The sequence below is a fragment of the Opisthorchis viverrini genome (genome assembly GCF_000715545.1).
Source record: "Opisthorchis viverrini unplaced genomic scaffold opera_v5_45, whole genome shotgun sequence".
Lineage (NCBI taxonomy): Eukaryota > Metazoa > Platyhelminthes > Trematoda > Opisthorchiida > Opisthorchiidae > Opisthorchis > Opisthorchis viverrini.
In genome coordinates, this window is record NW_008751701.1 from 1896036 (window position 1) to 1923282 (window position 27247).

The following is a 27247-nucleotide window of genomic DNA, read 5'->3' on the forward strand; positions in this document are numbered from 1 at the left end:
ACCACATCATCCGCATTCTGAAAGGCGAGTAGCTTCGACAGTATACAAATGTTTCATGATCTTTTCATACCCTTTTGCCAGACCAAGGATAGGCCACCTTTCTGCTTCCACCACACTGAATCAGGCATGGAAAACTTCATTCTCTGCGGCAAACGTTGGTTAGGCATGTGCAACACATGACGCCACCAAACCAGATTTTGGTGCCTGACAAATTCTTCAGTGGAACTACCCGTTGCACAACCGAGAACTCGCTTGCTAATCGCCTCGTTACGGATTCGCCGACACCAACCCAAAGGATTGGTGAACGATTGTTGAACACATGGAGACGTCTCAGTTCTGCTGCTCGAACAGGCCAAGTCTCACAGCCATACAACAAAACAGTCCGTACTGTAGCTTGATACACACGTCACTTGAGATTCAGGGGTAAACCGTTTTGACGCAATGGGTGTCTCAAATTAGCATACGCGACCCAAGCCTGGCGGTTTAATGCATTTACCTCATCTGTCACGCTACAATCGGAACTAATACAACTTCCAAGATACGTAAAACACTCCACAATTCCCAGTGCCTCTTCCTAGATTGTAAGTGGCGTATTCAGTGACTGTATGTCCAGGAGCATGATCTTACACTTTGTGGGTGCAAGGTGCATACCAAAGAACTTTGGTCAGTTCATTCAACTACACCTGCGCTTTCTCCTCCTCTTCGCAGATGAGAACGACGTCCCGCAACTATACAGCAACGGAGTCCGTAAGATGGCCTTGAGACTTGGCGCTAAGGCTTCTTGACAAGACAAGGTCTTTGCACAGTGTTTTGTATCACCGTGAGCTGCCTTTCGATCTAAAAAGGGCAAATCCTTATCTTTTGGAGGCGCAGGATCCAGCATATCTTGCTGGTAAAAACGCTCCAGGTATTTTTTATTAAAATCACATATTATCGTGTGATTTACAAAGGGATGTTGTGTACCACATCTATACAATGTCCAACCAAGTGATGTTTTGATAGCGAATGGTTTGTCTAGTCTGCCTTTCCGTTGTTCCTCTATCGAATGAGCCTTAGGTACATCGAATCCGAGGAAAATATCGATCTTGGTGTCGTTGTATTAATCGAATGGGACATCCTTGCTAGCTGGTAGTCGTCCGGAACAATTCGGTTAATTTCAGGAAGGTTCTTCACAACCCATGCTCGTCGAACACAGATTGATTCATTTGAACCCGAACAATCTACATCAAACCTCAGTTCTGTTGACCGAAGAGTTTTATCGTACGTCACTGTTTTCAAGGTGAGTTTGGTATGCTGACCATGCAACTTTAGTCTTGTCGCAAGGGCTTGAGAGATGAATGAGGGATCCGAGCCACTGTCGAGAAAGGCGCTGCTGGTACTGCTGGTTCGAGCTCGATTTCTGACGATAACTGGAACGATCGCAAGAGCTACACAGCGCGAGGAAATACGCGGAAACGCTTGATTGGAATGATGTAGAGAAGTGCGATGTGATGATACGCTTGGTTCTTCATCCGTCTGAACGAAATTTAAATGTAACAAATGGTGGTGACCACCGGTGCATCCGTTGAGAGAGCCTGTCTGAACGAAATTCAAATGTAACAAATGGCTGTGACCACCGGTGCATCCGTTGAGAGAGCAGACTGTTCGCGACCTGCAGAATTTCGAGACATGATTCGGGCGTAGGCACAAATGGCACAGTTTACAGCTTATTACGATTTCGCGACGTTTTTCTGATGACTCTGCAATGAATTGCGCACATTGATCAGGAAAATGGGCTTCAGCAGAGATACTACAGCGAGGATCGATACCGGTGTAACGGTGATACTACTGATAGGGAGGCGGGCGAGTAGTTTGTGTTGTTTGTGGAATTTCGCTTTGCGTCTTTTGAAAAGGGGAGCTCTGTTGTGGAATTCGTGGAGCCACTTTGTAACATTTGCTTGGGTTTGACCAACGAATGAGTGGAGTCAATGAATCTCCAGGAAAGTTCAAGAAGACGTGTTCGGGAGAAGATGGGTGTCGATTTTTTGTAAATAGGATGCAGATTAGAGTTTTGTTTCCTTGTTCAATGGTCTGTAACCGGTCAGTTGACATTTCCTAATAAATAGCTCCACAGCAAAGGCCTTCTTCCTTTCAACGGTACGAGGAGCTAACGTTTGAGTGGAACGAATATGTCTACCGTGTATCTGACCGGATAGTGGTGGCTTTTTTCCTCGCTCGTTCCTCGGACGCTAGACTGAGAGCAATTACGCCGCAATCCGAACACAGGCTATCAAAACGTGCTTCAATAAAGGCAGCGAGGTCAGTAACTTCTGGCTCACGATCTTCTCGTCTGATGTTAGCGACAGCTTTGGCCCATTTGAAACGAAGTCGAGAATGTAATCTTCGTACAACGGTCTGAATCGTACGTTGGGAACGAAGATCGGTTGAATAATCCATTTCTCCTAATGTTACCTCACACACGGTTAGCTGTTGTGCCAACTCAGAGAGGGCGGGCACTGTGGGGCCCAGTGATCAGATCGTCGATAAACGCTCGGGCTGTCACCAGATTGTACTAAACAACCCAGGCGAGCCTCATCGTTTCGGGTACGGTCTCCAATAGTACTGCTGAACGTTTTCATGAAGGCCCAATACTCGTTCGCGTTCCCATTAAAGCGTCGCAATTCGGGCTTCGGTTATTCCAGTCGCCTTTCCAGGGCGAATCAACTGGATCTGATTGAAATTCAGTGTGCGACACACATTAATCCTGATTGCTCCTTTCGGATTTCACTTCCGAAACTTTCTGCAGTTCAAGTTGACTTTCCAACTCCCTGATACGCAGACGTGCGAGCCTGAGCTCTATATGGCGATTATCCGATGAATGTACTGCATCATGCTCTGTAGCAGAAGCGTTACGTGGAGGACGTAATCCGTCGTCAGACTGCGGCATCTTGAATAATTTTGGGTTTCACTTTGAACCTAGATGATCGATGCAAGTTATGCGGCTGAGTTACTATCCGAGTACAGGCACCCAAAGTCCTTTGTTAAGTCGGGAAGAGTGTCGTTGTATTCGGTATGGTTTTGTACTAGCAACAAATAAACAACGGTTATTGATTGAATAGAAGTGTCATAGCAATGATTCAATACGAACGTACATTCAAGATTGTAACACAGGGGTTTGTGCAGATCCGACGTCAAGGTCAAGGAAAATGCAGGCGAAGTTTATAGTCTAAACACTGTCTGAAATGTGGAATGGGAGTCATAAGTGTCGGTAGGTGTGAAGGAATCAACAACCGTTCACCGAACGTTACGTTTACGAATAAATGAAAAACTGGTTAGTCATCCGATGTGATTGCACCACTCAGACTGCATGGATGAGTCTCTTTGTGTATGTGTTTCTGTGTTTGACTCACTGCGACAACCTCGAGAAGCGATATGTGAACAGAAGCCATCCACGGAAGTCACATTTGGGCGATCGATATTGGATTCTGGTTTCGCGTCCGCTCCCATTCTCAGTTGTTTGTATGCGGTAGACACAAGTTGGATGCTCGCCAGTTGCCGGAGCTTTGGTACGCAGGAGCTCCGGGCATGATGGAGTCTCTTCCACTGCGGATGAACGTACTCAGGGCTCCGTTAGACTTAGTTACACATCATTTGTGTTAGAACACCTGATTGGATCAACCGGCATCTTGTATCACCTTGGCTATTTCACAGACAGATTCTAGAATAGTTATGACTTGAAAGAAGTGGTACATTAGCCCGGATTATTCCACAATCTCGTACTGTGAACTTTTGGAAACCGGTAATAACAGTGAACTAACTTAAATGCAGCTTCATTACAAGCTAGCAATGGAAACGATCCCTTCACATAATGGAAACTCTTGAATCCGTGCCCCACGGCCGTCAGATTCTAAGTATACTTATGATTTGAGAACTTGTGATTGTTCAACTCAGAGGAAATCATAATGCATGATTGTGGAGTGACCTTTTGGAAAACACGTCACTCTATATCAGCGCTGAATCTAGTAACGTCATTTCCGACCGACCCGTTCAAGTCATCTAATCGAGCTAATCAAGTTTAACGGTTTTTCACCAATCGTCCTTGAGATGAATGCCCTGACTCTGCATCAAGTACTATACGCAGAATAATTTCAGCTGCCTCTTTGGAACCTAATTTGCATCAAGAGTTCAAACAGATTTGTCCTTTTGCTGTGCTTTTTGGTGCGTGACGCGCTCGGAATGAATATATGCTAATCATCTATCGTAGACGGCTTAGAACATATGATTCAAATAGTCTAACTTTGTGTAGTCTCAAGGTTTTCCACTACGTGTTGGATGACCTGAGATATGCGTGTTTAGATTTGCACAGATTTGCACGGGTTGGTTCCGTATGTGTGTGTGTACAATTTTTAACTTTCGGTCTGAACCCCGACAACATTCTGGAAATTCTGACGTCTTCTGGATGCAACACTGGCAAACGGCATTCGGCGAACAGTGGGTCATGATTGGCTGTTGGGTCCAGACTTACGACCAATCAGAGCTCGCCTTGATGCTAGACAGGCAAGCGGCCAATCTACTGTGGGATAAGCTTCTCTGCCGTATCCGTGCCTAGCTGCAAGAGGTAAAGCGGTATCGGTGTAGAATTCCGCCCAATAGTGTGCGACCAGTGTAGTTCAAAATCCTATGCTTGACTGAATCTTTCTGTTCTCGCTCGATAAAACCGCACTGCCGGTCCACGGTCTCACCACGAAGCCTTCGAAATGATCGTCGGCTCTTTACTGGCTAATTTGTACATTGGACGTCTCGTCAATAGGGACGTAACAAATTCTTCTTTGGTTCCAGAATGCTAGGGCGAGAATTCCAGGATATAAGGGTATCTACCTCGCTGGATATAATGTAGCTTAGGCGTCGGTCTCCTGCCGATTGTCACCAAGACTAGCCAATAGCAAAGCTCGCACGAAACCGAGGGATGAAACGGGGCTGATTAGATGGAAAATGTTAGAATTAAGCGTGACATTGGAACTATGTGTTCAGTTCAGCCGGGACAAATTGAGCGCAACTATCCTAAAATCGTCTGGCTGAGGGGAGCGGGGAACCTGTTCCCGTGACCTGTTTGGTCTTGTTAAGCAGAGTCACATCCGGCTTAATTGAGCAGAACTGTCCACCAAAAAGTTGTAAAACACGGTTCACTGCCTCATTCTTTTTGCATCACCCTCTTCCACATGGTTGATGTGAATTTGCGTGCTTCACTTACGAAAGTGCCAGTGATCTACGAGTAAGCTGTTGGCGTCCAAGCAATGAGGTTCACGTGGTTAGTCACCAAACCGCTCTGCCCGAACCTCCAACATGAACATGTCTGATGGAACGATGGACGTGGAGAGAGGTGGTATACTGACAGAGAAGGAAAACGATCAAACCGGCAGTTGCATTCAAGGAAGATGGGTATTCGGAAGGACTCAGTTCTAGAACAGTTAGCTCATGCATTGCCGTAGGATATGAGCAAGGATAGGTCGGATCGCTAAATACGTGAGGTGCTGAATTTGTGCTAGGTTTTCTAACGCCAAACCTCTCACTTGATACGTCCATGCGTACACAACCCAAATTAATAGCATGCTGCATTATTGACTTTCATTGGTTACGGTTACGGCAATATACATTGGGTTTTATCGATCGGGGCGGCTAGGCCTTCCACCCGGCAGTTCTTGACGCTATTTTCTTCACTCAGTGTAGTCGGCTGTTTGTACGGAACTGTGGTCATTGAAATTAGCTTGTACGTAGGAATCATGGAATGAAACACCACCGTTCCCCCCCAGAAAGCTTCTACTCAAAGGAAGGAGAGTACCATTCCTTCAGAGAAAATAGGATGAACAATTCCTTGTTAGTCTTGTTCAACGCTGGAAAACCTGGTTCATCATCAACCATTTTCAGCGACAACCTATTCAGACTGTCCGAATTTTAGTGAGTTTGCTGTGGGTCGTTGAAGTTCGTCAAATGAAAATCTACGTACTGTGTGCTGGCTGTTCTCCCAACGCAAAGATTTCCCATTCCGTTTGAGAAAGTTTCGACCGAACAATGTAACCGTTCAGCTGTAGCACCCGTTCGGTGTCTAACTGTCATGCCACCCGAACGATGCACAAGGTCTGGGATACTGCCAGGTTGCCCAAGCCTAGACAGGGGAAGTCGAGAGACGGAGGTCGGGTTCGAACCACAGACCTTCCAGTGAGTAACGCTGTAGCAATCTTCCAGTTACGCTGCTTCTCCATCTGAAGGGGCGCGAGCAACTTTGTCTTATCTTAGAAGGGGGGGGGGGTCCTCACCTGAGAATCGATTTGGTCTATCGTTTCCCGACAGGTAGATAAGCTACTCAGGTTCTGAAAAGGATCTGTTATGTCCATCTGCGTGTCAAAGTATGATTTATTGATTCCAGCTTTTTGAACGATCTGGTGGGAGACGATGTGCGTGGATCAACACAAAGTATTCCTTCACTCCACGAATATGGTACATGAAATTTTTGTTTCTCAAGGAGAGGTGAGTTTCAACTTGACTTTGGTTCTGCAACAAGTGAAAGAACATTTTATGTAGGATAAAGAATTGAACTCAACGAATGAAACTGCTCATTATTAGAGGGTAGTCACTGTAGAGGGGTACGCCAGAGAGGAGTTTAACAGTGTAGCCCTTTTTGTGTCTATTTATTGTTCTGAACAATCGAATGTTACCCCGTTTCATAGCTTTAGGCACTTGGTTACGATAAGCCAAAGGGGGACCAATCGTTTGAGGTAAACTGCTGAGTTCCTGGGTGAAAGTACGGACGCAGGACGTGTTCTGTTTGCATTATAGCTGCTATATGTGTTCTTTAAGTGACCGTGGATTTTAATTGACTTCCTACCCTCCGCGCGCGCGCCTTGACTGTGTTGAGGTGTGTATAATACATAGTATCGCTCGGACGCGTGCAAGACGGGAACGGACATGCTTTAGGTTGCCAGCGGGACGAGGTTTTGTCAGGGGATTTTAGCACAACCCGTTTGTGCGATCCAGTGAGCACGGATGTGATGTAGACAAACTAAGCGAAGTTGGTTGGAGGTAGAGACCGCCAGAACCCCTTTTAAAGTCTATTTTTCAGTTACTGTTGTCCAGAGATTGCAATGACTGGAGAGCCAACCTATTTACTTTCACAATTTGCCGTTGACCAAAAGTAAGTAAACATGTGGTGCCACCTGAGGCTGAAGCTCCATTTTTTGCGAAATTTTGGTAGAAAATCCACGGTTACTCTGAGTCAGTATTGAAGTCGCATTTTTCTACCGCAGTGAAATGATTTCAGTCGGCTCTTGGCGGAAATTTTCTCAAGTATGTACTTTTAGGCCATAGAACTTTCAGTTATTCGTTTTTGGCCAACTGCCTGTTCTTTCCAGAAGCAGTAACGGAACGGCTATGATGACTTTACTCATCAAAAACTGCATGGCACTGTTAGTAGTGTGAGGGATTTTTGGAAGTTTGATGCGGATTTTTTCTCGTTCTTTGAAAAGCGTGTATCAGAACTGAACCTAATGACTGGAACACGTCAAACAAGGTGGATCCCGGTGGATCCTCAAAAAAATGGATGAAATTTACAAAAGATGTGACTATCAAAATATCATTTTTAGGGAAACTTCCTACTTGTATTTTACTTCTTAAAAAATCTCTCCTCACTGCGCATTGATGGATGAGGCTATCCAGCATAATTCAATTCTGAATTCAATTTGACCGTAATCACTTTCAGGAAGTAGGAAATTAACCGATGATTGAGTCTATTGTGGTGAAGTTTTGTCAGGGTTCAGTTGAATCGGGTCAACTGAGTGTTACTCAACACTGGGTACGGAAAGCGAGTGAGTGTTGGATGAGTACAGAGTGATAACCCAATGGTACTAAATGAGGTGAGTGGTGTTCACCAACGGATCGATGAATACTGTTCCGCATAAACGTGGAGAATGATAACTCACCGATCGAACTTCATATCTCCCCGGCCCCAGAAATGGGTTGTCTGCAGCAAATGAGGGTGGAGAGGTTTGTAAGTCTGTCTTATTAAAAGAAGTTAGTCCTCCAATGACCGAAGCGTCAAAATATACGAGTACTGTTTTGAGAGGATGGTGTTGTAGTTAGAGTAGTGCTCATTCTTGATCCACTCCACATCATAATCGGATTTGAAGGTGGCACTTAACAGAAATTCTCAACGGTGAGTAGTACTCTTGCCGAGAAACTGGTTAGACTTGAAAATTTGACTGTAAGCTAGTGACCTATATCGCCAAACATTCGGTGTTTACACCCGAGCGATGGATTCACTAAAATACGAGATCGATTACTTGTTTGGCTGGACGCAACAGCACGCGGTTGGATGTCGAAGAAAACAACGAGCGTGTGAAGGCATTCGGATTAGAACCCCATTCTCCAATCGAAGACTAATTCGATTCAAACAGAACCCTTGATTAGGTCCTTCCAAGAGTGAAATTGAGTGTCCAGAATCTGGAACACACTAGCGAGGACACCAAAGTTTGCAATAAACCCACCGTGTGTTCAGATGCTAGTTCCCACGCTTGGAAGAAATGTACTATAGTTTTACTTGGTACGGGTACTGAATAACCTAGCATTTATACTCACTAATATGGATAAAAAGTGTTAGTAGCTAAGGCAGTTTACTTGATCGGTGGTTCGCTTGTTCCCTGTGCTTGACAGTTTGATCGCAGACGTTTCTTCACTAACGGAGGTGACATGCGCTTTGCACCTATAAAGTGTAAGGTCATGATTTGGTATGCGAAATTAGTGAACACTGCGTTTACAACCCAAGGAGGGGTCTTCGAAGTTGTGAAGCGTTCCGATTGTAGTGTGACAGGCAAAGTCAATGCACGAGTCTCCAAGACACAGGTGGCGTTCGCTGGTTTGAAACACCTATGGCGGCAAAGCCGCAACCTACGAACCTCAAGAGATCTGTTTCAGGTTACAGTACGGATTGTCTTGGCCTACTTGACCAGCCGAAACGGTTTTTGATAACCATTTTCTAAGAATTGTAGCTCATGTAGATTGACGCCGGGGAATTCACAATCAGGGAGCCACGAATCGAGTTCTAGGTGCAACGGGGATATCAAACCAGGAGTTTATCCAGCACCGAAATCTGTGGTAATTATGGTGATGATGATGATGACGATGATGATGATGATGATGACGATGATAATGATCTTGGTGAGTTCAAGGAATCAGTGCGTGGTTGAGTATCGATGAGTTTCTATTAAGTAGTAGATTCTAATTTATTTGCTTTGAGACGGTCACTACAGCGTACTAGTACAACGGTTGATAATACTGATGAGGCATGCTAGTAGTGTTTTACCATAAATCCTCTTTGCGTCTCTGGAAATATAAGATCTATTACGGAATTTGTGGAGTCGCTTGGTCATTCGTTATTGTGGGCTGTAATAACCGCGTACTCGTCGTACAGCGGTTGTAGCTGTCGCAGTTTCGTTCACCGATGATTTGAGGGGTAGGTAGCTGCGCATTGCAGGGGGGAGCTGATAAATTGGTGCATAAATCCAGCACTGTCAGTGGGTTGTCAAGTGGGAGGGGGGGTTGAAAAAGGAGCTATGCATTGAAGGCAATAGCTTGGTTGCACCAGCGCCATTGAGGGCGCGACTGGGCCATGTCTGACAACGTCTCCAGCCATTGGTGTGGCCCGTCTCGGGGTCCCCATCCAGGAAGACGGCAGTGACCAGCGCAGCTGAGTTTGCTCGTAATGGCTTTCACACTTCGCTGCCAGGTCATTGTTTGACTGCCTCTGTCTCTCTTCCACCCTTCACGTGGTTGTGCGAAAAGAGCCCTTCGAGGAATTCGGTCGACTGGCATACGCAGCACGTGGCTAAGCCAGCGCAACCCATGCAGTGTGATCAGTTCATCTATGGAGGGTGAGTTATTTCTCCCGAGTACCATTCGACGTACTTCAGAATTGCTGATTCGGTGTTCCCACCAGATTCGGGCAATGCTCCGAAGACATCGATGGTCAAACACTGAAAGTCTTTTGACGTCCTCGGCGCGCATTTGAGTAACAGTCACTGAATATCTGGGAAAGTTCAGGAAGACGCGTTCAAGGAGAAGATGGATATTCAGTTTTGTAAACAAGATGCATATGAGAGTTTTGCTCCCCTGTTCAATAGTCTGTAACTGTTCAGTTGGTGTTTCTCTAATAAACAACTCGGCAGCGAAGGCCTTCTTCCTTTCACTTGTTTTCGGTGGCCGTCTTCTAACAGTTTCCACTGTCATCCAGTAACGTGGCTTTGTCTCGGTTACGATTATCTAATGATCTGATTAGCTATTTGCAGGCGGACGGATGTTGGTGGATACGAAAGGAAGCGAAACTGATGTGATGTCCCAGTGTCAAGCACAAACGGTCGCTCTAGTCTATTTTGGAATAATGCTTGTACAGGTTTGATTTGCTTGTACGGGAAATGACCTCTACTAGCCCGGTAACTTAAGTAGTATAGTTGTAATTGCTTGTTGTAGTCACTTGGGTTTAAGTAACATGACATACAAGAACCAGAGTTGACCACAATGCCCTCAGACAATTGGCCATTCATGTTCGCTGTTTGAACTTTCTTCTTGATGGCTTCTATTTCATTGCTATCAACTGAGGGAGTCTGTCTCATGCCATGTAATTGTTTGGGCTCAGTGAAGTGTAGGTGAGGTTGACCAGCACACTACTAACCGCGCTCCGTGATTCGTTACAAGGCATGGAAGCATCACTTTATGCGAAAATCCAGCCTTTTGGTGAGCTGTATCACGAATGTCCATCCGAGGCAACCAATACGAAAGAACGTGGCTTTTTAAAACGCTTGTCCACCACGGTAAAGAATGAATCAGTTACCACCCCAAAACACTTTTTCAAATGCTTTAATTATTCTGTCAAGAAATATCTGGGGTCGAAATTACAAGACTTTAAATTTTGCCTTTCATTTGGCGCGATGACGGATCAGGTGCCTGTCATCTGTGAGACCAGCAGAACGGTAAAAATCGGTGACTTACCACTGTGACGGTGATACTACTGATGGGGGAGGCACGCGAGTAGTATGTCTGCTTCTTGTAAATTCACTTGAAAAAGGAGATCTTTGCGGAATTTGTGGACTCGCTTTGTAGCAGTTGCTTAGACTTGAGCAACACTCAATTGATATCCAGGAACATTCAGGGAGGCGCGTTCAAGAGAAGATGGATGTTTAGTTTTTGTAATTAGGATGCATATGAGAGTCCTGTTTTCCTGTCCAATAGTTCGTAACTGGTCGGTTGGCATCTTCCAACAGGTAGCTGCGCAGCGGAGGTCTTCTTTCTCTTACCAGTACTAACTCCCCTAACTGAAGGCGCATGGTCCGTCCCGTTAGGTTTTTACGGTGACCCTGAAGAGTTCAAAACCACAGTACCGATAAGATTGCCTGTTTGTCTCCACACCATCGATAAGCCGGTTCCAGGGGTGTCGTGTATGCGGACGTGAGCGAGCTTAACAAGGCGTGGTTTGTGAACACAAGGACCATGAAAAACCTGTAATGCATGGTGGATGGCACTTAGAACTGACGTGCTGTGACGAGATGATAAATGACACGTCGAATGAACACACACAAATACACGCAGCCCGTCACGCCCAAGTAGGTTCAGCACGCACAGGGACCTGAATATCTAAAAATCTCTGGACGACTAATCCCGACGTTGATGCAACCGATGCTGCATGTGTCATCCAGAAAACTGTAATCAGTGTAACACGGGTGGTGAATCGCCCTTGCGGAATTGGTCAGGGCATCTACCTAGCCGATGTTTCCTTCTAGGGAAATACACTCTTTTGCATACCAATGTGGTTCTGATCGGGAAAACTCACCTGGAACCATGCTGAATCTCTCGTTTGTGATATTTTTAAGCAACTGAACGTGATGCACCAGGCCGCCTCATATTTCAGCTGGCACGACATCCGAGATATATTGGACGTTGCTTAAAAGCATCATAAATGAGAGATTCAGCTAGGTTCTAGGTAAGTCTTCCGCCAAAACCAAATTGATATGCAAATGAGTATAGTTGTCAAAATCGGTCCCATTTGAGTTCTAGTAGAAAATTAGTTTGATAGAAACTCGGGGACCTCTGCCTATCTGATTGGCCCGAAAAGGGCAAAAGAGGTCGTGGGCTGTCGAAGATTTTTCAGCAGCTTTATAAGTAGTATATTGCTCTACGTTTTATTTGATTTTATCTTTCAAGAATGTTACTTACTTCTCCCTCATTCCAACAACAACCACAGCCAGAACTTCTAATAGGCCGGCGATCTTGCAATCTACAGCATACCTAGCTTGAGTTCAGAGATACTAAATCAAGGAGAATTGCAGTGGCGATAATCACGAGAGTCGAGTGGAAGTCTCCATGAATGGCGACCAACAGTCGACAACAACCGACTGTAACCGTCACGAAGAGACTGGACCTTACCGTGGTGTGACGGTTTGCGCACCTCAGCGATCCACTAAGCTATACTGGATAGTGCCCTCCAACATTCACAGAGTCTCTCATACCAGGCTGGTCAATAGTTAGATGTCTGACGAACACAGTCTCCTGGCTCTCCAGGTTGGGGGTTGGAACATGTGGCGACTTGTTCCGCAGAAATGGTAATGTATTTGCATTTCCCGCCAAACACCGCTGCCTTGCGGTTAGGCTTTTGAGCCAAGGACTTTGGTTGAGGACCCTAATCGTCCTCCTGTCTAGGTGTGGGCGCCCTGGCAGTATCCCAGCCCACGTGCAACCATGAATTGCACATACACAAATAAACTCATGTACGGCAGTGAAGCATCAGTGTTGAACACTGATGTCATGCTGTCAATGATGATGGTAATGATGACGACGACGACGACGACGATGATGATGATGATGATGATGATGATGATGATGATGATGATGATGATGATGATGATGATGATGATGATGATGATGATGATGATGATGATTGTACATGTTGGCCTCAGTCGATACGATGGTTCCTCTTTTTGGGATCACTGTTGGGTAGAACCACACGCTTCCATATTTACTGTTTCTGGACTGTCGTTTTGCTTTCTATGAAACTCCAGTGAGGGTCTCGCATCCGCGAACTTCCAGCCAGTAGTTTCAACACTTCAACGTACGGTCTTAAGCGACTGAACGGCGGTGGAATCAACTCGGATTCAAACAAGTAAGGCGCTAAGTGTCAGTGCTTCTCCGTTTCTCCTCACTGAATGGCTTCTGCGTTAGGAGTATGTATCACACTGCTGAGGGATCTTTCTAAGTTCTTTCATCGAAGAAATTTTTCGAGCGGACAGAGCGTGGTCAGTATACGGGAGATGTTCAAGTGAAAAGAGACTGGATTCTCGAAATTTCAACTTCACATGCTCTTTCGTCCTCAGTTAGAAGTTATCTGAGTGGCATTCAACTGGTAGGGATTTTAAATTTGTTTCCCGCATCGAAATTAGACCCTACTCGACGGCGAATGAACGGTGAAAGGAGAGGATCCCTAACTATCGTTGGCTTCTTAACTCAAGAACCTCTGCATAGAGGACGCCGCGACTGAGGGAAAGTACGCCGAATGGGGCTGAGTTCTGACAAGTGTAACAGGTTACCTTAGGTTTCATTATGCTCACTCAGCAGACCAGTTCGCTTTGAACAGGCCAACCTGTGGAGTCGAATGAATCAAGTTAACAGATACTTGCAGCAACAATGAGCCTGCGTTATCTTACAGGCGCAATATCGTATGTCGCTTCTCAGTAAACTGGAAGTCGCCGACGAACAACGATTCATCATTCAGGAAGTTATGGTGGCATCAGTAGAACTGTTTTTCGTGTGAACAGTGAACAGCCGTCAGAAGAACAACGTCTGAACCTGAAAATGAGAGCAACTCAGGGTTGCTCTGGTTTCCATGGCGGGACTGGCTCAAAATATTCACGTGAGTTTAGGTGAGTTTAGTTTAGGTTAGTTGTAAGCAGCTGTAACACCCTTTCGATGTCCAGCTGCTATGCCACCCGAAGGAAGCACGAGGGCTGCCAAGTTGTCCAAACCTAGACAGGGGAAGTCGACAGGCAGAGGTCGGGTTCGAACCACGGACCTTCCGGTCAGTAAGAGAGACTTGAGACATCTCGCCCCTCAAAGAAGGACTGTCAACAGTCGGTTAATCGTTACTAATGATGGGGTGGGGGCCCACTGTCATATAGCGCTCAGAATATAAAATATACTCTCTACTCTAGAGTGTCAGTAAGGGTGAATCGCACAGAATACCTATGGGCTGAATATATTGTCATTTCCGGGTAAAAATGACGAGGTCCGGTAATCACTGTGCACGTAATAAATTGCTTGATGACATCGGTCTGATTTCTGTCGCTTCACGAGTTGTCTCTTGCTAAACAACCGTGGTACAATGTGGAAGTTGAAACAGGAATCAAATTCACAACCGGATTTCAAGTGACACTTCCGAGCGTGATGCTCCCTACGTCCAAACGGCACACACCTTGGGGACCAGAATAAACCACGTCCATCTTGAAAGTGCTCTCTTTTTGAGCGACAGTCTTTTTGCGACATTCTAATAACAACTTTACCTTCGGTCCCTTGGTCGAACAATCTTACATGTTGCCAAACACGCGAAGTACAAAATACGACACTTTTAGTTAGTTGGAAAGACTTTCTGAGATGGAGTGCGCTTTGCTGTCCTCGGACAGACTCAACTACGTACGGATGATGTCTCCTCAACTGGAGAGGTAACGTTTGTTGGCAAGCTCGGCGAACGGATTAGTGCCCCCCCCCTGATCAAGCACTACATCATCGGACTGGTCGGGGTACTTCAATCCAGATTTCTTCACAGTCAGACATGATTTCATCAGACGGATGTCTGAAGCACATTGGAACCTGTCCACAGTTCAAAGTCAAGATTTTCTGGGACTACACACCTTAGCGTTTCATCAGTCATTTCCCCTGATAGAGCGCCTTAAGGGTATTCAAAATTGCACATTTCAAAAAGCGGTCTTGCTGTGACGTGGTGTTTTGAAGCAACAAAAACATGGTTTGCGACGTGTACGAATCATGCCTTAACAGACTTGCGAACCGCCCGAGTTTCATGGGCTGGCTGGTTCCTGTCTCCAATAGTTGGATAATGGACGTCTTACTCGACTACTCACAAGGTTACTGAAAACTGTTCGACAACTGTTCAAAAACCTTACAAGTAGTATATTACGTCTACACGTGTATTGTGATATCTCTAATATCGTGCCAACTGAAACATGCGACGGCCTGGTGCAGCATATTCAGTTACTTATAAACATCGTAAACAGGAGGCTCAGCTGGGTTCCAGATTCACCACCCATCAAAACCAAAGTGATGGGCGAATGCATGTATTCGCCTTAGTCGAAAGTTTGACGGTATTATTGGTTTGTGCGGTAGTAGATGCCCCCCAATTCGCGCTATTCTTGGAGGTACCCTTGAATGGAGGCAGTCCATCTTCCATAATGCAAACAGATTTTGAGTTGCGCTTTCTCAGGACAGTACCTTGGAGCTTGGCGTGGGGCCTCAAGAAGCACAAAGCAACGGCATATCCTTCGGATGGTGGCAAGGGGAAAACGAGAATGGAATGAATAGCTATCAGGGATTTAGAAAACTTGGAGAATCTGGGTGCGTGTGGTATCATTCCCTTTTTACCGGTTCTTTTGAAAGATTGGCAAATGCTAGACACTAACACTTTGGAAACAAGTGTTGATTTTGGTCCACTTACAGTAACACATCTTAAACAAGGTTCCCTAATCATTGTGGGACAAAATCTTCTCTCTGATCAACCTAAGCATTGTGGAAATCGTGCAGTAAAGGGGGAGAGTTTTGCTCGTTGTACGGAGGGGCTGTTTTGTAGTTCTGCCAGCAGTTGGCAACGAGCACTTTTTACTGTTGTTATACTTAGTTGGCCTACATAGGAGGGTGCTATTAATAAGACGTAGACGTAACATATTACTCACAAGGTTGCTGAAAACTCTTTGTCAGCCCATAACTTGCTTGGCCCTTCCACTTTGGGCTCAATTGGTAGACTCAGTCACTGAGTTTCCGTCAAAATTATGTTCCACTTGAATCCAAATCAATCAGATTTCGACAAGTACTCTCATTTGTACAAACATATGGGTTTGACAGTAGACTCAACTGAATTCAGCTGAATTTCTCGTTCAAATGACCGTGCTAACCAGGCCGCCCCGTGTTTCAGTTGATACGATATTCAAGTTATCACAATACTTTGTTGTCTAGACGTAACACACTCCTTCAAATAAAGATGCATGATGTATGTCTAGGGCAGTATGATGTCTTACGAAGACCGCGGCACCTAAAGCATGGATGGCAAATGCTATGAGCAGCATATTCTGACCTTTGTTCGATCCCGAAGTACATATCGAACTCTGGATCAGTATTGAGAGTACCAAGGTTCCCGACGGTAAATACTCCTATTGTGTGTGTTTATCAGTCACAAACTAGACTGGAGATTCGATCGAGCCTTATCCGTGTGTTTACGAACTTCACAAGTTGTTTAGATTGTACTGACAGTGACACAAAACTGACTAGGCCGTTCAGAGAACGTGCAAGGGAGTTATTAGTTCACGACTTTGATCCACACGGTTGCGGCTTAGTTTAGTTTGTGGTTCGGCGAAAAAAATTCGAGTAGCTGTCAGATTAGATAAGCCGGACGATCGAAATGACAGGATTGCACATGGTCGACCGTCGTTAACTACGCCCTGTATCGTGCATGGACACGGCAACGTGACAGTGAACGTACAAACCGATGTATGCTGTGAATTGGACATCTTTCAAACTCTGTAGTTGCAAACCAGCAAACCGTAGAACAGTCGATTTAAGATCTCTAAGGTTCTTTAACTGCAGACCAATACACCACTTCGTTAGGAGGTCGGGTGAACAAATACAAGGGAATTACATCAACTTGATGAATTACGCATGTGAACACATCACTCTTATCCGAACAGCCCTCCGTATGTCCTGGAGCAATTATTCTCGTGACTCCACACTGAAAGGAGGAAGCACCGGACTCGAGTCTCGCTCTTATTGGAGCTGGAATGCAATCGATATTCTTGGGCCTGTCGGGTTTTGAACCCGTGCGTCTCTGACGTGCGAAACGAGCGTGTTACGACCAGTACAAACTGGACACATGCGAACCATCGCGCTTGAACTGGCGAACGTGTTCATGCTTGAGGAATTCGACTGGTCTGCCCGATTTCTCGAACGACGAACTGTCTTGTCACCGTCGATCGAGTGGCTCGCCTGTCAGGACTTCCCAGTCAGGTAGCACCATGCATTATTGAAAGCTGCTGGACAACTTTTGATTGGTTGTAGGTTCAGACGCGATAATTCAGGTCAGGATCCATAGTTAGTGACCATCGATGACCTGCTTTATGACACAGCATCGCCAGGGTTGCAACTTGGACTATGCGAGTTGTCTTCTCACAGCCATGTGGTCACCGGTTTGGAATTTCCACCGCTGAAAGATGCATCGCTGATTCACAGACGACAGTGCACGTTTTTTTCAGGAACGCATATAATTGGGGCCCATATACGGTTAAAAAGGACTTCATTTCCATTAGGTCCCACAGATTTCGAAAAAGAATCCATTGCAGTTTAGGCAAACGTCTTTTTGGCTCCTCCGCGAATTTCAGGGGACATGCGTACCAGGCTAGAGTGCGTGCCGTTTTGATGAGGCGTGCCCGCTTCGAGCCCCAGGACTGAGACGAATTCAGGTTTCCGACAAACGTTGTCTCGTATGGGTAGGTGTCGGCAAATACGGAATGAGACAGCTGGCGGGCGTCTGATTGAGTGACGGATGAAGAATGTTCAGCGCCAAAAGCTGCGGAGATTAGGCCATGTATTGCGCATTATGAACCACTGTTTGTCATGCCCATTTCCGAGCGGTTTACGAAGGAAGTCTGTCAACTTTTGACCTAGCAGAGTGATATGATCACCCAACTTCTAGATCTGTCTGTATGGCTCACCTTCCAGACTGGGGTCCTCTGTGCCTGGTCGGAAACGCTGCAAGACATGGCTACTAGTCAATATCAGTGGCGTTCTAGTTGTCAGCTTCTTCCTTGATTGTCTGAGTGTCTGGTGGCTACTCGGAATGATTGTGGCAGGCTAGCACACAGTCGATTACCGATCCATTTTTATTCTTTTCAGGCTGTTCTTAAGGCCACAAAATGATTTTCAGTGGTTCGAGAACGAAGGATCGGTGCTGAACACTGATGTCGTGCTATCGGTATCTCAGCGAAATCCAAAATTAGGTCACGAAATCTGCCTGAACAGATCATACTTTCCCGGGACTGGGAATCGAGAGGTCGGTGATTCGCTTGCGGTCTCCGTTGTGTCATTTTGTCCGTATTAAGTACCACCCCTTAACTCTGAATAGTACTCAAATGATTTCAACAACCCAATTTACGATAAGTTAAATCAGCATGCTCTGCTTGGTTCAATTATTTTGGCGTTTAATTCACTGTCTACTCAACAAAAAACGTGTGTTTGTCACACGCTGCGGTAAACTTTCATTTAATGTGACGAAGCTCTTGTTCACAGAAAGATTTACTCCAATCAGCAAAGAACGAGTGTGTCAGTCCGAAAATGCCACCCTCCGATGAGTCATTTTATCCGATTAAACACGTAAGTAGCTCTGAGAAAGAGCAGTTTGACAAAACCATTGAAACTTCCGTCTGATCAGTCCTCACTCCAGGAGTCAGTCGATACATTAACACGTGATGTGATCTCCTTGATTTGAATGTGACTGACGCTCATCATCATCATCATCATCGTCATCATCATCATCATCATCGACAGCATGACATCAGTGTTCAACACCGATGCTTCACTGACGTACAACCATGACTGATGCTATATTATGGCTAAGTGAAAGCTGCTGATCAGCCAACCCTGACTGGACGATTTAGGTGTCTGACCTACTGGTGAGAAGGTTGCGGGTTCGAAACTGTCTGCCAACGTTTCGTGACGTGCGCACTGCTGGTGATTCCCAATAGGGAAATCAGCCAACACTGGACGATTTAGGTGTCTGACCTACTGGTGAGAAGGTTGCGGGTTCGAAACTGTCTGCCAACGTTTCGTGACGTGCGCGCGCACGGTGATTCCCAATAGGGAAAAAACAACTGCACAGTGCTTCTCGGCTTTCCAGCACCGCTTGGCTTCAATTACAGAGCGTAGTCCCACGCGAATATCGTTGTTTCTTACTCAGAACAGATCAATTTTTGTTGGTGTCGTACGGAGGTTGCAATCACTTCTATCAGAAAGCTTTGTAGGTCTTTTAAAATCTCAAGAGTTCATCAGTGTCTTACCCCTAGGCTTGAGTTACATTCAAGCCAGGACCAAGCTTTTTCATAAAAATCTTCTCCAGACAGTCAAACGGCGCAGCATACTCAAGCGCGGCAAATACAGTCTGTTGGTGTTCTGTCTTGTTCGTGCACGCCGCGACGAAAGATGCTCACGAGGTCTACATCCATTCGGAGGTGTGGTTGTCAGAACCTTGGAAATCAATGTTGTGACGGAGAATTTCACCTGCCAGTGCTCAAAACCGTGACTCATCCAATGAGTTTTGATGTCTCAGAAACGCTGAATACCATAGCAAGACTAGATAGGTTTCAGAGACACAGACAGATTTAAGGCTGTGTAACAAAGACGGCTATCGACATCTCAGCAACTTTGGTTACGGTAGCTAAGGGTTCAATCAAATCGGAGAAAACGTTGATCTTAAAAAAAGAATAATGCAGGTCACATCGGAAATTTGCTAAAGTTCCATTATTCCAGCCGGACGGCGAACAATGAACTGCAAAATAAACCAGCCTTGTTCGTTACCGAGTTTGAATTTCCAAGTAAAATCACAACTAATGTTTTCAAACGAGGATAAAATTGGTGCAATGCTTCTAGACATTGCAGCAAAAGCTAACTTAGAGGATCCAAATTAAGTCCCACAAAGTGCGTACTTCTTGATAACTGGTCAATCAGCATTCGCAAATTCAGTGGGGTCGCAAACTCTTTCTCTAGAGGTCACAAAGTGCTTCGTGCGGAGGGGGGGAGGGCATTTTTATGTGTATACTTATGCCAACACACAGATGAAGTACCTAATAAATTTGGTGAAAAGTTAAGCTTTGAGACAAAAATGTAGTAAATCGTATTACCGCAGGGGATTATGTCACATGCTTGCACCAATGAACAGTGTTCAACTCATCTGTGTTACATACTTGAGCTAATTGTCGCAATTAAGGCTTAGTTCCATTTGGAATCTTGAAATAACGCGTTACTCATGAGCTTCATGAAAACTCATCGAATGTCCACTTTTGAGCTCATCAAGGAGGCATAATCTCTCAGTTTCTGCCGGTGATATCCTCGACTTGAACACCAAATTTGAAGAAGTACATTCATTTGCAAACTATACTGGTGTTGAGGAGAGAGAGAAACACCTGAATGCCTCGTCACGTGCGGCAAAAAAAGGCCGGTTGTTGTGCCATTGGACAAATCAAAAAACTGTTCTTTGACAGCCTGAGGTTAAGTTGCGATGCTATCCCAGGTATCCGGAGAGTTGAGTATAGTTCATACCACTGCTCCTAGAAACAGATAGTTTGGCACTACTGTCTTCTACGAAGTGTGTCTGATGTCTTGCTAGGAAATGTACTTTAGTGAAAAAGTTCGGATACTTGACAAAACGCAGTGGAATGTTTGATTGAAACCCGTGATGAACGTGCTTTCGAATGGTTTAAGGTGCGTAATTCAAAAATACGAGTTGTGTGGTGTGTAACTCATTTCCCGTTGCGGTCTACCTCATTTTTTGTGAAACATGGAACCCATGACGAAGCTTTCCAGCACCGCTTGGCTTCAATTACAGAGCGTAGTCCCACGCGAATATCGTTGTTTCTTACTCAGAACAGATCAATTTTTGTTGGTGTCGTACGGAGGTTGCAATCACTTCTATCAGAAAGCTTTGTAGGTCTTTTAAAATCTCAAGAGTTCATCAGTGTCTTACCCCTAGGCTTGAGTTACATTCAAGCCAGGACCAAGCTTTTTCATAAAAATCTTCTCCAGACAGTCAAACGGCGCAGCATACTCAAGCGCGGCAAATACAGTCTGTTGGTGTTCTGTCTTGTTCGTGCACGCCGCGACGAAAGATGCTCACGAGGTCTACATCCATTCGGAGGTGTGGTTGTCAGAACGTTGGAAATCAATGTTGTGACGGAGAATTTCACCTGCCAGTGCTCAAAACCGTGACTCATCCAATGAGTTTTGATGTCTCAGAAACGCTGAATACCATAGCAAGACTAGATAGGTTTCAGAGACACAGACAGATTTAAGGCTGTGTAACAAAGACGGCTATCGACATCTCAGCAACTTTGGTTACGGTAGCTAAGGGTTCAATCAAATCGGAGAAAACGTTGATCTTAAAAAAAGAATAATGCAGGTCACATCGGAAATTTGCTAAAGTTCCATTATTCCAGCCGGACGGCGAACAATGAACTGCAAAATAAACCAGCCTTGTTCGTTACCGAGTTTGAATTTCCAAGTAAAATCACAACTAATGTTTTCAAACGAGGATAAAATTGGTGCAATGCTTCTAGACATTGCAGCAAAAGCTAACTTAGAGGATCCAAATTAAGTCCCACAAAGTGCGTACTTCTTGATAACTGGTCAATCAGCATTCGCAAATTCAGTGGGGTCGCAAACTCTTTCTCTAGAGGTCACAAAGTGCTTCGTGCGGAGGGGGGGAGGGCATTTTTATGTGTATACTTATGCCAACACACAGATGAAGTACCTAATAAATTTGGTGAAAAGTTAAGCTTTGAGACAAAAATGTAGTAAATCGTATTACCGCAGGGGATTATGTCACATGCTTGCACCAATGAACAGTGTTCAACTCATCTGTGTTACATACTTGAGCTAATTGTCGCAATTAAGGCTTAGTTCCATTTGGAATCTTGAAATAACGCGTCACTCATGAGCTTCATGAAAGCTCATCGAATGTCCACTTTTGAGCTCATCAAGGAGGTATAATCTCTCAGTTTCTGCCGGTGATATCCTCGACTTGAACACCAAATTTGAAGAAGTACATTCATTTGCAAACTATACTGGTGTTGAGGAGAGAGAGAAACACCTGAATGCCTCGTCACGTGCGGCAAAAAAAGGCCGGTTGTTGTGCCATTGGACAAATCAAAAAACTGTTCTTTGACAGCCTGAGGTTAAGTTGCGATGCTATCCCAGGTATCCGGAGAGTTGAGTATAGTTCATGCCACTGCTCCTAGAAACATATAGTTTGGCATTACTGTCTTCTGCAAAGTGTGTCGGATGTCTTGCTAGGAAATGTACTTTAGTGAGGAAGTACGGGTACTTGACAAAACGCGGTGGAATTTTTGACTGAAGCCCGTGATGAACGTGCCTTCGAATGGTTCAAGGTCCATAATTTGAAAATACGAGTTGTGTGGTGTGTAACTCGTTTCCAGTTGCGGTCTACCTCATTTTTTTGTGAAACATGGAACCCATGACGAAACGTCAGTCTTCTTACGACGTCTTCTCTTTTGGTTCTCCAGTTACATCTGATCACCGTCTAATCGCCAGCTTATTTTTATTCGTGAGAACCGCAACTCCCGCTGACGTTCAATTTCCAAACTATTGTCCGATGCTCTTTCGTTTACCCTGTCTGTAACGATCCTACCATACCCAAGTTTTCTTCAGTCAGGCCAAACAGGAATATTTTTGATGGTTCTACCGAGTGTCTTTCGATGAAATTGGGAGAAACGGAACAATGACGGATGGAGCTCTGAGTTTCAACCCGTAACTCCACCACTGGTGGGGCAAGTTCCTTGTATGGAAGACAAACCAACTGTCGAACAGATCGACTGAAAGTCGGTCATCTTGATGTATGGCTACAAAAGACAGCGGTGCCTTTCTTCCTCAAGTTCTCCTCACATAATCAATGCTAGAAGCAACCTCAAAACTATTCTATCCTATGGTTTTGTGCCTCTAAATCAGTCAGCGGGACCCGCGCGTTCCCGATGTGTTCGTTCAGGGGCCTGTTTAGATCTTTGAGGGCCAGCCGGTCGAACTATAACTTTGCTTCTCTTAGCAAAAATCCATTATCAGTCCAGTGCCAGAACTTGACCCAGGAGGGGAAAACTGGGCGGTTGGAACGCTGGTCCGCAATGCTGCACCCGGTGGAAAGTACGTTTTTTGTCCAACTGTTGCAGCATCGGTGCGCCACCCACGTGGTGTTATCGGTGTTCACGTGACTCAACCGAGAGGATTTCTATCCAACGTGGGGATCACAGCAACCCGGCCGAGTAGAGATGGGGAAACAAAGCACAACTCCGATTGGTGTTGCCCACTATCGCAACTGTCTCGACGGAGGTAAATAGGGATTCACTGCAAACAAAGAGTTTCCAGCGTGAATCGGCTGACCGTTAAGATATCAAAACGAAGTGACATAAGGGGATCTTTTCCAGATAAGCCCCGCCACTTTTTGCCAGCTCCAAGTCAATGTACGCAGACAACCTTGACCTAGTTTTGATGAAAACAATTCCTCATCCGCATCTAGGCTCATTTTATGCAAACATTTTCTCCGTTCGGATGTGAAACCGCAAATGAACTTTCTGACACTTTCAACTCTCGCTCATGACAAGGGGACGGCAATACGTTTTTCGCAAAGCCACGGAGTGATGCATCAGCAACGTTGATGCAACAATGGCCACCAAATGACACTTTCAACTGTTCCTGACAGGTGGAGGTGTAATGCCCGACAGTGTCGTCAAGAAATCGGTCTTCGAAAGGGGACCTGCCCGGAGCGGTCTGGGATGGAGTTTAGGACAGTAATTCCATTCTCATTTATTGCCGGTCCAATAAGTTGGCACAAACCAAATTCCGCTCAGAGGAATAATCTATTAGCCACACCACCGCTGTTGACTGGAAGAACTTTCTCCGCGAAGTTTGCGCCTGGCGGCTTTTGCAGACTCCAACAGTTACCGGCAGCCCAGATATACACGTCGATATCGGTGGAACGCTAATATCTCGCCCTAAGAAGCACGCAGGGTGAGTACTTCCCCAGAAGTGGATTCTCGGAGAGATCTGCCGGGAAACTATCAAAGAGGTGTTAATGTATGCAGTGCCAGATCGAAATGCGGCCACTTTGATGGACACAATCCAGGCCTGCATCGCTCCCGGCTCAATCATCATTCCCGATATGTGGACATCATGCCAAGAAATTAAAACGATGATTGACATGAATTGTACTCATGAAACGGTTGATCATACCGAGAACTTTGTGGATCCAACGACTGGAGCTCACATAAAAACCATCGAATCTCTTTGGCTTGTCTACAAGATGCAGATTAAGCGCCAATGCGGCACACACCGATCTTTAGTGGACAGCTACTTGTGTGAGTTCATTTGGAGAAAAAGGTATCGGAAAACGGACCTTTTCATGCAAATTATTGATGACATGTCCCAATTTCACTCGCGCTATTCAATCAATAAAAACTAAGAGTATAAATTCCATATCCTCTTTTGTCCACTCTGTTTTTGGTTGGTGGGGCTTAATTTTTTGGCGGACCGTATCTGGAAAAGATCCACAAAAGGTATTCTATTTTATACACACCTGAAAAAGCTGTGGAGGGGGCATCCTGCATTTGAGTTCCCATGCACATCCCCTAATGAGAGTAACTCACTTCAGCATTCCCAGTAAAGTGCTTCATTGAGTAAAATTCAACTAGTGTTCAAAAACTACCCGTCACACATGCAACCTTGTTCTACAATGTAGCGACCAGTATTGATCACATTTGCACATGTTGACAAACGAGAATGAATGACAGCAAAAACGTCAACCAGCACTGACCAAATAGAGATCGCGGTTTACAACCTATCGATTAGCACCAGTAAGAGCAGCGCTGAGTGAGGACACAGTGCAAGGCTGTGTTCAATAGCCACACAATACCAAGTAAACAGATTTTTCACCTGCGCGATAGTGGTGACGATGTCGGTGCATCGTGTTCTTCTCTTTTGCTATTGTTTTTTAATCAGGGTAACGTTGCCATCACGATGGACGACGGAACCCGTCAGTATCAGCCAGTTTGAGGGAATGAATGTTTGAGAAAACCTCTTTACTCTCCCGTAGACAGTTCAGAAGGGAAAATCCCCTAGGCGACGACACGTCTTTGGCGCATTTTCATAAAGGAAACTACTCACAAGGTTGCTGAAAACTCTTGGGCCTTGTGAGTAGTTTCCTTTATGAAAATATACTGCGATATCTCGAATATCATGCCAACTGAAACATGAGGCGTGCAGCACATTCAGTTGCGGAATATCACAAACGAGAGATTCAGTTGAGTCTCTCGTGAAAAACAAATTGATTTGAAAATGAGTGTATTTCTCGAAAACCGTGCAATTTGGGTTCAAGTAGATCATAAGGTTGACGAAAACTCGGGGACTGCACCTACCTGATGAGCCCGAAATGGAAGGGCGAAACCGGTCGCGGGCTGTCGCAGGGTTTTCAGCAACCTTGTGAGTAGTGTCCTTCATGAAAAAACGATTTCCCATTTTCACATTCTATTCTCGCTGGCTCCGTCTCAATAAAGAATACTTTGGTCAGTTGCTCTCAGTTATCTCTCCACAGAGAACAACAGACGTAACGGATGGATCCAACACTTTCAACCCTTTGCAAGAATGCTCATCGCAGGACACGTGAGAATTTATCAACGGTTTAAAACAGTCGATGAGGCGTCTTGGTAATTTCTGCAACTCGCCAGCCCAGGCATGTGTTTTTCGAGGAAGCATACATGGGAGGGTCGAACGGTCTCCGGATTTACCGTGCTCCTCTGCCGGTTACTCCCCTCGCACATGTGAGTACAGTACAGCGGCGCTTGCAAACAGTGGAACTTCCAGTGCAAACCCGAAGATCAAGAGAGGCAGGTAGTCCTGAAGGTCGAATGATGGCTGTCAACTCACGAAACCTACGGTTGATGTTGAATGGTAGCCCGGGCCCAAGACATGCCTGGGGCACACAAATACAGCCAGTTGTTGATTTGGGTGTGTATAGATGTGTATAAAGGAGCTCACTTCTGTAGAACTGATACGCCCGGAGTGTTTAGGCGGCTTTTTTTCAGACAGACATGGAACGAACAACCAGTTCGTTTATGATGATATCCGCTTCGAGTAGACTGAGGGTCTAAGTTACGCATCGCGTTTTGTAGTTAACCGTGTTTTGACATGGTCGGCATCACCACATGGTTAGCTGTCTGATAACCCCAGAAAGTCAAGGTACGCCGGTATTTCGCCATTGGATGGTCAGTCAGTTCTCGATGACCAGCGCGAATACGAAACAACCAGTTCGTTCATGATGATATCCGCTTCGAGTAGACTGAGGGTCTAAGTTACGCATCGCGTTTTGTAGTTAACCGTGTTTTGACATGGTCGGCATCACCACATGGTTAGCTGTCTGATAACCCCAGAAAGTCAAGGTACGCCGGTATTTCGCCATTGGATGGTCAGTCAGTTCTCGATGACCAGCGCGAATACGACCACAGAACTAGTGTGCTCTGTTACCGGTTCCAGCAGGTTAGAAGTTGTTGAAACGAAAAGTTCGGAAGCACGGAAGGACACGCCAGAGAACGAACTCACACCGCCGACCTCCTGCTTACCCGGACAACTGCCTTACTAACTGAGCTACTAAGGACGCTCGCTCTTCTTCACGTCACATTCGTGTCTGATGGAACACTAGCTACCACCCGTCAGTGCCATTAGTGACGGTGGGTTGTGGAAACGGTTACCAGGTAGAAGGGTGGTGATGATCCGAGACCGTTTCCAGACGTGTCTTTGTGCTCACCCAATGTGTGCTAGGACTTCTCATTTCAGCATCTACCAAGTTCTCCCCTACACTCTAGCATTTTGCACCATGACATCAGGAAGCCCACTGTTGAAGTCACACAAAAGGCTCGCCATTGGAAGTGAACGTGTCAGTCGGTATTCCAGACTTCGCATTTCAGCATCTACCAAGTTCTCCTCTACACTCTAGCATTTTGCACCACGACATCAGGAAGCCCATTGTTGTAGTCACACAAAAGGCCCGCGATTGGAAGTGAACGTGTCAGTCGGTATTCCATTAGGCAGGCGTAAAGCACAACGGGCGCCCTCGATAGCTCAGTAGGTACGGAAGCAGTCCCGTAGGTGGAAAGTCGGCCGTTCGAGTCCATCCCCATGAATGTTTTTCTCC

At 45.5% G+C, this 27247-nt stretch overlaps 1 protein-coding gene across 1 annotated transcript in view; it reads left to right on the top strand.

Annotated features, from left to right (window-relative positions):
• T265_03270 (hypothetical protein) overlaps window positions 1–27247 on the top strand; it is a gene marked incomplete at both ends in the record, with an annotated part of 40670 nt that overhangs the window by 3136 nt on the left and 10287 nt on the right. The window contains 3 exons of the mRNA XM_009167703.1: window positions 6404–6504; window positions 7097–7168; window positions 18181–18341. Of these exons, the coding sequence (XP_009165967.1) occupies window positions 6404–6504; window positions 7097–7168; window positions 18181–18341 (334 nt within the window). The remainder of the gene's footprint in view (window positions 1–6403; window positions 6505–7096; window positions 7169–18180; window positions 18342–27247) is intronic.